General features: G+C 40.7%; 1 protein-coding gene and 1 long non-coding RNA gene across 2 annotated transcripts in view; both read left to right on the top strand.

Moving 5' to 3' along the window:
• LOC104965378 (delta and Notch-like epidermal growth factor-related receptor) overlaps positions 1–6,878 on the top strand; it is a 41,497-nt gene extending 34,619 nt beyond the window's left edge. Inside the window, exon 8 of the mRNA XM_010794334.1 lies at positions 5,694–6,878. Coding sequence (XP_010792636.1) covers positions 5,694–5,805 — 112 coding nt within the window. The 3' untranslated portion in view covers positions 5,806–6,878. The remainder of the gene's footprint in view (positions 1–5,693) is intronic.
• Positions 3,203–4,303, top strand: LOC104964902 (uncharacterized). The gene is made up of 3 exons (XR_800480.1): positions 3,203–3,272; positions 3,357–3,502; positions 4,227–4,303. It is a non-coding gene; the product is annotated as an uncharacterized lncRNA (long non-coding RNA).
• Positions 6,879–11,124: the final 4,246 nt, after the last annotated feature.

Below are 11,124 nucleotides of genomic sequence, written 5' to 3'. Positions count from 1 at the left end.
TCAGAGATCATCCGTCCCTAAATTCACCGTAGATCGAACTTCGTGGGAATACCGGAAGGGAGCGGGCCTTATTATTAAATCTGACCATAAGGGAACACTGGTGCCGTCTTAAAGACAAGGGGCAGATCCGAGTTCACAGAGTCATGAGCCACAACTTAGATGTCTCTGATCGTCTACCAACACTTGTGAGTTCTAGACTCCCGCTACTCTCTCTCTAATCTCCTACCCTTACCCTTCGTTTCTACTCAGCAAATAATACAGGCAGCAGCAGGAACGAGACGTCACATCAGATGCTCATAAATGTTTTTTGCAATGACCCACCAACCGCTGCCCCGAGCACCGTTCCCTCTCAGCCTCCATATTAGTTTCATTTCCCAAGGATGGTCCTCATTGTTACCTTCACTCGTTTCTCCCTTCACTCTACATCACATCCCACTGTCCCACACTGATTCTTTATTCCTTTAAGCGGTCCAGTTCATCAAGACAGGTGCACCTTCCACAACTCACTCCCACAGATTAATTCCACACTATCCAATCGTTCTCTCCTTCTGCCCCTCTTTTCCTTCCTCTCCCAGCTTTCTTCGCCTTGTCTTGCTGTTGTCCCTTCCTTTCGTCGCCTTTATCACTGTGCCTTGCCGCCTCCATATCGGCGTCCTGTCCACTCCAGACGCAGGTTGCCATCAAAACTCGAGCGCCGCACCAGATCACCAGCACGCGGGTCTTCTCCAATGATCAGACTTTCGCTCCTCGCTGCAGCTGTATACTCGTTTGGCACTCCTTAATTTTTGGTTTGAGATTCTGACAGGCGAAACCTCCCAGGTAGGGGGCACGTTCAGGGTGCTCCCCATTGGCTACTACACAGTTTTTTCTGAATGGATGGCGGAAAGCGTTTACCGTCTTTCTATATATACTTTATATCTTTTCGCGCGTCGGGAAGAACTCGCCGGAACCGTCTTTCTTTGCAGCGTTTTGAAAGAACACTATTGCCTCCCTTTTGTGTACGGTTTTGTTCTGCGTATGATACATTCCTTTCATGCATAGCCGTGGGAACATGTTCCAAATGGGGTTGCTGGGGGATGACACTACGGCGCGGTTTATGCAATTTCTGGCCCTAAGCACAGATTTTAGACTGCAATGAAAACTCTACAAAAGACCAATACACTACAAAAAGAGAAAAACATATTGACATGGTGACAGCTTATATAAAAAGGCGCTTCAAATGTATGTATATTGATGAACATTTCTAATTGGGGGGGGACTATCACATCACTCTTGGGGGGTCCGGGGGGGACCCCCCGGGAAGATTTTTTAACATTTAGTAAATGCTTCAATCTGGTGCACTTTACGCCCAATTACTCAGAGACTGATCTAGGGAATATACTCTACACCGCATGTGAAAAAGAACGGTTTGCATTTAATAATCAAATAAGTTTGAACATAACCAATTACCTACATAGCCAATAATAAATGTAGGCTAACCTTTATTTTGTGGTTCATTTATATCCTCATTTTATGCAATTGTTATTTATTCATTGCATATTTTTAAGATCGGACTATCTAGACAGTTTTCAAACATATATTGTAATGTCAGGTTTTAACTGTGCATCATATTAGTAACATTGGGAATGAATATTATAATGTTCAATACAACCTCCAGTCTGTTTATCATATCCTAAAACCATCATAGTAAAAAAGAGTGCCTTGGAAATAATTTTTTCTACAGGAAATTTGATGATCAAAATTTGGTGCATGCTATTGAGACCGGCAGAAACTGAGAAACTCACGGAGCGTACAGGACTGAAGGTAGGCGAAAGTTGACTACAATCGTAAATTCCACCATCAGAGTCCTAGATAGTACACTCACGTATGAGAGTCTGCTCAGATTCTGACAGGACAGCAGAGCCTCTCTCACCACATTATTGCGTAGATAACAACATCATTCTTATACTCTTATCTATAGCGCGTAAACCACAATCCCGCCGGTAACCCGGTGCACCCTCTCTCTACATCATCCTATCCTCTCTCTCTCTCATCGCTGGCTGTGGAGCTGCGGGCGGCCTGATAAGCCAACATCCCACCCACTTTCATCACTTACATGGCGGCCCATCGTACAGGGCAAATGGAAAAATGTTAACCGGGTGAAAAGGGGTATCTTTAACTTAATTATGAATGTTGTTCACATTCATCTTTTTTTGTATTATATTTGTATTTAATCTTGTGGAAGTTGCAGATCCCCTGTCCTTCCACTCCCAGGGTGCTGCAGCACCCTCAGCACCCCTACGTCCACGGCCCCTGGTTCCCATAGTTGTGTTAAGTTAAAACTCAAGCAAAGCTTAACCAATGTAAGTTGCTTTCGCTAAGTAGCCTAACTGTTAGCATACCTGTGTGTTTGCCCTGGACGGACATAACCAATTTCATTGTTCAGATATGCAGGGAATACGCCAAAAATGCTGGTGTTTAATAGTGTGCTCACTTGATATTGTGATAATCAGTAGGCTAGGAGTTGGAGTGAGGCTATACCCTTGAGGGGCGTCACACATTGTTATTTTCTATTATTTCATTTCATCTTTCTCCCAATATGTAAACACGATGTGCAATCATCCATGTGTCCCAGGTAAGCCAGTTTATGATTTTTTTCTCAAAAAAAACTGCAAATTCACATAACTTCCGTTACACATGAGGGGGTGTACCCGAGTGTAAACCATTTTAAGTTCACCACAACAATATAGCTAAAATCATTAATAACATTTAATAATTGAAAGTAATAATATCCCCACAGCTGTAGTCATAAATATGTGCTTATCAATGTAGCCTTACACATAGCTACAACTACTCGTATAACTGTTAGTGAATTAGAAGATTTCTTGCTAACTATGAAGCACGTGTTGCTAGCTAACCTTAACCTCACTAATGGGGTATGTAAAAATTAAGCTAGCTAACGTTAACTACTCTCAGATACTGTCTGTAAGGAATACAAAATTAGCCGACGTTAATATCATAAGTTTTCTTTTGGTATTCAGTAATTGTATCTGTTAAAAGCTAGCACTTAGTTAAAAATGCAAAGGGTGGTGGTAGACTAGCTAATGTCAACCTAGCTAGTTCATAGTGAATCACAGCAATTTTACAATTTAGTGTCTGATGCCTTTTTAATGTGATTTTTTTTTTGGGGTTGATTTTTTAAATGACAGTGGCCGTCTTTTCCTGAAATTACAGATTGCTTCTTTATGGTGAGATGGATAGATTTGATGACACAACTGTGTCACTCTTAAAAGGTAAATCTCTTGTTAATTATTTAGACATCTAACATCTGTTTGCTGTTTTCTCTGTATCAAAGTTCTAATGATTTTTACACTCAGGTTTTGGACGAGATGGGCCGAATTCTAGAGGCAGGCAACAAGAACTTCACTGACCAGATCAGCCAGATGGGAAAGCTTTTGCAAAAATGCGCTGTTCTTTGGAGTGTGGAACAAGTCGTTGAAGCCACCAATGGGTCTGGATAAATGTAAGCATAATGCAAATATAGATAACACTGATGTTATATAGGTTGGGGGTGACCATTTAATGGCTGCATGGGATGTGATTGTTTTAGCTTATTTTCATTATTTTGATAGGACAGGATCTCCTTTTTGATGACTGAATTATGGCAAAATTGTAGTTTTAAGGTAGTAGTGGTCACCAGAGGGTTTAAACACTACTACCTTTTGTCATGCATACAGATGACCCTTATTGTTTTGTTTTCTCTTGTGCAACTGACAAGTGCTTTCTATATCCCCTGATGATATTATAGATTCACCCCGACCGCTGCCCCCCTACTATCCAGCCAAACTTTCAGTTTGCTGATCCAATAACTGCAATGGTTTTTATTTCACTCATTCATTTCGCTGTGCACATTCAATATCCCTAGGAGAATCGTTTGATTTTGGTTATCCCACGATCTCTGTCTTAGCGCAACATTCAGGCCAATTTTGAAAAAAGAAGTAGCACCAGTTTATGTACAATTTTCCAAGGTGACATTAAGATTAATGTCGCTTCAGGGATACACATATACATTGTCATTCACCGACAGCATAGTTTTTCCATGATTAGCTTATACTCCCTTGGGCTCTGCACAGATTTTTTTTTTTGCTTTTGTGCTTACTTTTCAGTTACGCAACACTTAATGTCAAAGTTAAATTGCCAAACAAAAACAAGCACAATGCATTTGATGTATCCATATTGTTTTTCAGCTGGACCAGCCATAGCTTTGATGAAGGCACTTCCCTCAATGTTTCCTTCCCCAACTGCCCCACCCAATCTTGGGTCAGGAAGTAGGGCACTGTTCCATGTTCTTGAGGTGAGTCTGAGTCAGTATCAGTTAAACTGAAATAAAACTTGATATACCATGATGTTTAATTTTGTTCTACTTTTTGTCTCTACTTTGTTGCTCTCAGCCATCCGAGGACCCCAATACGTTTCTCCAGAAACGGCCCATCACCAGTCCAGTCATCCTAGACTCTATTAACCTCCTCCTGGCTGTTGGCAAAATAACACTGATGATCCTACCTAAGGAAATGATCCACGAGGCTCCACTCATCCTGATGGGGTGTTTTTACACCTTCCACCTCACCTACCCCAAATGTGTTCTCTTATCCGTCATCCAGACTGAGGTACTGAAGGACAGTATTCACGAGCGTGACCTTACTCATTCGTACAAAAAAGCAATAGCTGAATGGGGAGAATTCACAAAAAAGTAGAGAACTTCTTTGTCCAATCTTTGTCAGTTCTATGAGGATGTATACATTTTGAAGAGCTTTGTTCATTTGAAAAATGATCCTGCTGGTTCAGGACTGACTTAATAAAAACGTGTTTTGAGAGAATTGTCATGTTTACTTATTTTAAGAGCATGTTTTCTAATTTAGCTCCCTAACAAGAATTTCATTACATGTTATCGCTTTTATCCAAAGCGACTTACATACTCAATACTGTGGGCCATCCCCAAAGGAGCAATTTGGGGTGAAGTGTCTCAGGGACACAACGACATGCTGACTGCAGTGGGGTTTGAACCTGTGACCCCCTTATCCTAACAACAACACACTACCCACTGCGCCACACGCCTCCCTAAATTCATAAATCTCATTTTAAATAATTTGATGCTAAAAAGTATCCTAGTTTTGAGTGATAATAGGCTTCTTTTGCATTAAATAGGCTTAACTAGATTGCTTGAAATTAGTATTTTTAATCTTATTTCAAGTAATGATGCTAAAAGTACCCTAGTTTTGAGTGATAATAGGCTTCTTTTGCATTAAATAGGCTTAACTAGATTGCTTGAAATTAGTCTTTTTAATCTTATTTCAAGATTTTATGTGCTATAATGACAGTCGGACAGCCTGACTTGTTTTAAGACATCTTATCAAGTGAAATTTGCTTACTGCACTGGCAGCCAAATGTGCTTGTTTTAAGTGCAAGCATGCTTATATCTAGAACGTTTGGCCTTAAATTTGACAGGGCGTTTTTGCAGTGCAGTTAGTTTATAAATACATTATGATAGAAATGTATCAAATGCAGAATCTGAATAGTAGGCTTACTAAAGCTTAAATGGAAATACTCAAGTGCAACATTGTACTTAAGTAAGTAGGCTACAGTACATGCGTAATTGTACTTAGTTACTGTCCATCTATGTACTAACGAGCACTGTCATGCTTTATTTTTTTTAGATTTGGCAAGAAGGCCAAGCCTGCCATGTACGATGCGACTCCCATCGCCTACGAGGACTACAGTCCTGACGACAAGCCTCTGGTCACCCTCATCAAGACCAAGGATTTGTAAAACACAACCATCCTTTCACAAGCTACACACAAACACACACATATATAAACAGAACGTCAGTATACATCTTGAAGTATTTCTTAAGAAAAAAAACAACAGCAGAACAAAATTGAATGTATAGTTAGGAAAAAAAAACATACTCTGTAGTTTAAAAAATCTGGAATTTGATACATCTATTTTCCTGTCAAAGTCCACGATAAGGCTTTATTGTAGCATACGATGCATTAAGTTATTGACGACACTACCAGTAAGCTCTGCTGTACAAGAGAGATGACTTTAGACTGTCTGTCTGCGACCCACGGCCCAACATTTCTACGTGTAATCTCAGCAGGCAGCGCTGATGGTGTGGTAGACATAGATGCACTCCTCTCGGTGCATACACTGTATCTTTTTCTATATCTTAAAAAAAAAAAATCTGCAGTAGGTTGCCTTACTTCGTGCATGGTTAGATTAGATGTTCTCTGTATTATTTCCAAATCCTTTGTACTTGGTTGTTGTTGTTTTTTCTCAAGATTGTACCAAATATTTTTTTGGGAGGGGGTGATTTGTGGTTAGTAGAGGAAATATACACATGTATAAAAATACTAGTCACAGTTTTTCTTTTTTTAAAATACATATCGTCTTTACATGCAAGTTTTTTCATTGGTGTATGATTAGTAAAGAAAGTTTACAGAAGTACTGTGACCCTACCATCCTGCTGTATGTATATCAGTGATATTTAGGATAATAGGTAGGTATATCTCTCAAGAAACAGACAAATAGTTGGTTTTAATCAGTGTACACATTCACCTCTAGTATTGACGGTGTTGAATTGGGTGATTATTTACTGGCTTTAGGGTGGATGTAATGGAGGAGGAAGATGAAGAAGAGGAGGGTGATTTAAATGTGCTTCTGTGTCCTGCCATTGGAAAACGCTCTGTCCGTGCAGCTGTGTTGTTCCTCTCAAGGTCAAGCAATGTTTTACCAATAGGCTCAGCTCATTTGATTTCTCTCTCATTTTAAACACATTGGCCACATGGTCACTTATTATCTATGTTGAATGATGTAAACAATAAAGATTCAAGTGAACAACAGAAGGCGTCTGTGTGTCTCATGTGTTGTTGTTGTTCTGCAGTGACGACAGCAGGGGGGAACATTGCACTACATTCGTCTTATGTGGGCACTTTTGGACAGCAATGAAGTAAATGTACTTATTACCGTACTAAAATACATATTTGAGGTACTTGTAATCAATCTTAGTATTTCCATTTCCTAATACTTCCCACTTCTAATTAACTTTAATTGGTCAACCCCTTAGCCTATCACAATGTGTTGGAGCACTAGCCAATAGAAGTGTGAGTGTAACATAGTGATGTCATTATGTTCCAGAGGTAAACAAAGGAGTCTAATGGAGGGAACACAGGGATTTCAGCCTTTGCAGACCATTTACAGTACATGCACTAAAACCTGTATTACACACTACAGGAAAAGGTCAACCCAAAAAGCACAACAGGGCCTCTTTAAAACATCATTTTGAAAGTCGAGTCCTTCCATTTAGTTTTGTGAGATACAGCTTAGTGAACTACATCTCCTTTCTCGTATATGTCACCTGCGCTAGCCAGCTGGGTAACTTAGCTACTGTATGTTCCACACACAAATGCAACGTTATCTGATGTTTTTTATCAACTGTTGTAGTGTTTTTATCAACTAAAAAGCAGTAAATGAACAAGCAAGTCATGGTGACCGTTAGAGTACATCCCTGTACCAAACCCAGGTGTTTTAGTTCTGGTTGTGTAGTCTTTTTAATTCTGTATTGTAACAGTCTTATGCTGCGTTCACACCGGACGCGATGCGAATATTCGCTTCGCTCTAATCGCTCGACTTTCACCACGGCTGTCAGCTGTTTACTCACATCATTCAAACAAGACGCGCTGGCTTGGGGGCTACAACTACAATACAATTAACATATTTGACCGTGAGTTAATTGTAATACACGTTTCAAAATGATGCCGAAGTAACAACATACTGATACCGGTTAGTAAAAACCATGAATTAATGCTTTGACAAGTCTGCAGACAGACGAAGGGGAAAAAGCTTTTAAAATGCGTGTTTTCTGAATGGAGATCGGATCGATCAGGCTAAGCTAACGTTGTATATGCTCCGACCGTCCACACTCACAGCATACAGACATAAATAAACCAGCGACTGTATTCTCCATGACACAGACAGTCTGTGGTTTGTACTTGTTTAACTTTTGTCTAGTTTCTGAACAGATATGAGGAGCTGTGAGCTCTGAGGGCTAACAGCTAGCTAACGGCTAACGGCTGATGTTTTGGTTTTCTGGTTCAACATCAGTGACGACTGGCTGAGATCCTCACCGCTGATTGGCTACCACGAGATCGCGTCACGCGAATTTGACGCTTGAGTTGAAGAAATTGAACTCGAGCGGTTGTCGCGGCCCCCTCCAGTCGCCTCAATCAGGCCGCGCCATTCGCTACAACCGCTTCATACGCGCCGTCGGAGCGAATTCGCGTCTGTCCGCGTCTCTGCATTGACTTTACATGTAATCGCGCCGCCCCCAAACATCGCATCCGGTGTGAACGCAGCATTATGCTTTAACAGTTTTAGCGCAAACTTGACTTTCTTGACCTTCAAAATGATCTAACAAACATGAATTCATTCATTCATGACATGATTCAAAAGGGACAAAGAAAGATGACTCTCCGTAAACTAGTGACCATTTTATTTCAAAATATGGTGTCAGTAAGGCAGTTTTCCTTTAACCCATGCAGCCATGATTAGATGACATACTGCAATGAGTGTTGGTCTGAACTTATCTAATTGTTGTGAATGCATGGGTCCTGTTTATTGTTTTGGTATTTCTTTAAAATATGAAACAAAACCAACAAGAAAGAAGAATCAACAGCAGTTTTGTGTTCTACAAAGTCCCAAGGTCATACCCACCAGACTGCATCGTGGAAAAGCCTTTTATGGAGTGTTGGTAATGAGAACACACTCTGGTGACCTGAGGCTTTATCCGATGCTTCCTCATGTAAACATCTCTAAATACAGACTGAGAAACACACCTACATATAACACTCACACACACACACACACGCACGCACACACGCACACACACACACACACACACACACACACACATATGCACGCACACACACACGCACGCACGCACGCACACACACACACACACACGCACACACACACAGACACACACAAGCACCAGATGTTATTGATGGCTCTCACCTTTGCTTATGGTTTGCTTTGGAGGCCTTGTGCTTGACCTTTGACCCCTGTGTGCCCTGGAGGGTCAGAGTATTCCCAAACTGGCCTGACACGGGTCCCTGAACACAACATAGCTTTGACAGAGAGTCTATACGTCTCCTTCAAGGCCTTCCCTTTGATAAACTGAGATTGTCTCTCCTGGCTGTGGTTTCATCAGAAACTATATCACTTTTCATATTTCAGGATTTACGGTCAAAGCGTCCTGGAAGCAGGAGAATAAATTCATTCAACATTTCCCACAAATAATGCATGATGCTTCAGCGGATTCCCAGACCGCACTTTTAGAATAACAAGGTCACAAAAACCTAGCTTATTTGAAATCAGGCGGGAGGAGGACTGCTTGTTTTTGGTACAACTTGACTTGTTATTGAGAAGATTAGGCAGATCAAAATGTGTCTGCACGACTACAGAGACTCTGTCCAGCCGCCTTTGTGAAACTTGGGAATAATGAGAATGGAGAAATTAAACAAACCACTATTTCCAAAAACCACCAACCACTGAAATAATGCCACGCTATTTATGTTAAGTTTTTATAAGATCATTTCCATTTTAACTGCATTCCTGCGCTGGCTGGCTGCTTCGGTCTGGATGACTCATCCTCTGAGGCCTTGAAGTCTTTTTTTTAATAAATAATGAAGCTCAATATCATAATGCCAGCGGAAAAATCATTCATGTTTCATGTTGATTTTACATTAAACGAAAATGAATACTTCTATATGTATTATATTGGCTGCTTGATTGTTTTAGCAGCTCATTTCCTACCACTATGTCACTGGAGAAGATGGTCATTTTTATTTTCAAGAGATAAGTATTACAGAGAATCATTTAGGGTGGAGACCATTTAAGGAACTCAGTTTGCTTTAAAGAGGGACTATTATGCCTTTTGGGGTTTTCCCTTTCCTCTAGTCGGTTATATATGTTTTTTGTGCATGTAAGCGGTCTACAAAGGAATACAATTCCGAAAGTCGCTGAAGGAAATAAGATCACCATGGTGAAAAATTAATAGCAGTATTTTAAATGGTAAACCTGAAAACATTGAAAGAGCTGATAGCGTTAAACAATTGTTTTAATAGATTGTAAAGTAATAATTTCACGTGAGCATATTGAAAATGAGCAGTGATATGGCACAACAATTTACAGGCAATAATAATTATAATCATAATAGTAATAAATAATTAATAGAAAATGATAACAATAGTGATAATAATAATAATAATAACAATAATAATAATAATAATAATACATTCTTTATCCAATTCTCCATGTCTTAGCAATTAACATTTTAAATACTTTCTATTAGCTTAGCTTATACATTAATATATTTCGATTATGTCTCGTGATTGTACTCATATTATTAACTGTCATTAAATGATTTGAACCGAAGACTTGCAGTACACTGATTTTCCAACATAAAACAGCTCAAAACAACACTTTCACTGTCTGCACTCTTCATGCTCGGAGCCTTGATTTCCCTGCACCCCCTGAACGCCACGGGGCAGGTAGCTCCACCTGGCGGCGGCTCTCAGCACTGCAGCCAGGCGGAGCAACACATCCTTCATGACCGAGCCTCGCAGACCGGAGCGGGACAGAGAGAAGAGCCGAGACAGCCCACAGATGTGAGCTGGACCCCGGGAGGAGAACACGCTGTAGTGAGACACAGAGAACCTGCGAGACTGCGAATATGTGGCAACCTGCGTCGGAGCGATTGCAGGTAAAGACGCGCGCGCTCGTGTGTGTGGGTGTGTGTGTGTGTGTGTGGGAGGCTCATTGTCGACAGGGCAGCGGTAAATAAATCCGTGTTACCAGTGAGAGCCGTGGTGCTGCGCATGGCTCCATCCTCGGTTTCTGTGCAGCTACAGATGTCTTTTATCTAGGTGTTTTAATTGTTATAAACCAGCTTTGCGAATTCAAACAATCAGCGTCTTTCTTTGCTAATGCTGTGCTCTCTGTGAGGCGTTTACATGCACCTATTCACAAGCAATATCTCCGCTGCATTTCGCTGCATTTCTGTGCAAATCACCGCTGCAGATTTCCTTA

The sequence above is a fragment of the Notothenia coriiceps genome, unplaced genomic scaffold (genome assembly GCF_000735185.1).
Source record: "Notothenia coriiceps isolate Sejong01 unplaced genomic scaffold, NC01 NC01_scaffold00037244, whole genome shotgun sequence".
Taxonomy (NCBI): Eukaryota; Metazoa; Chordata; class Actinopteri; order Perciformes; family Nototheniidae; genus Notothenia; species Notothenia coriiceps.
This window is presented reverse-complemented; position numbering and strand designations above follow the sequence as displayed.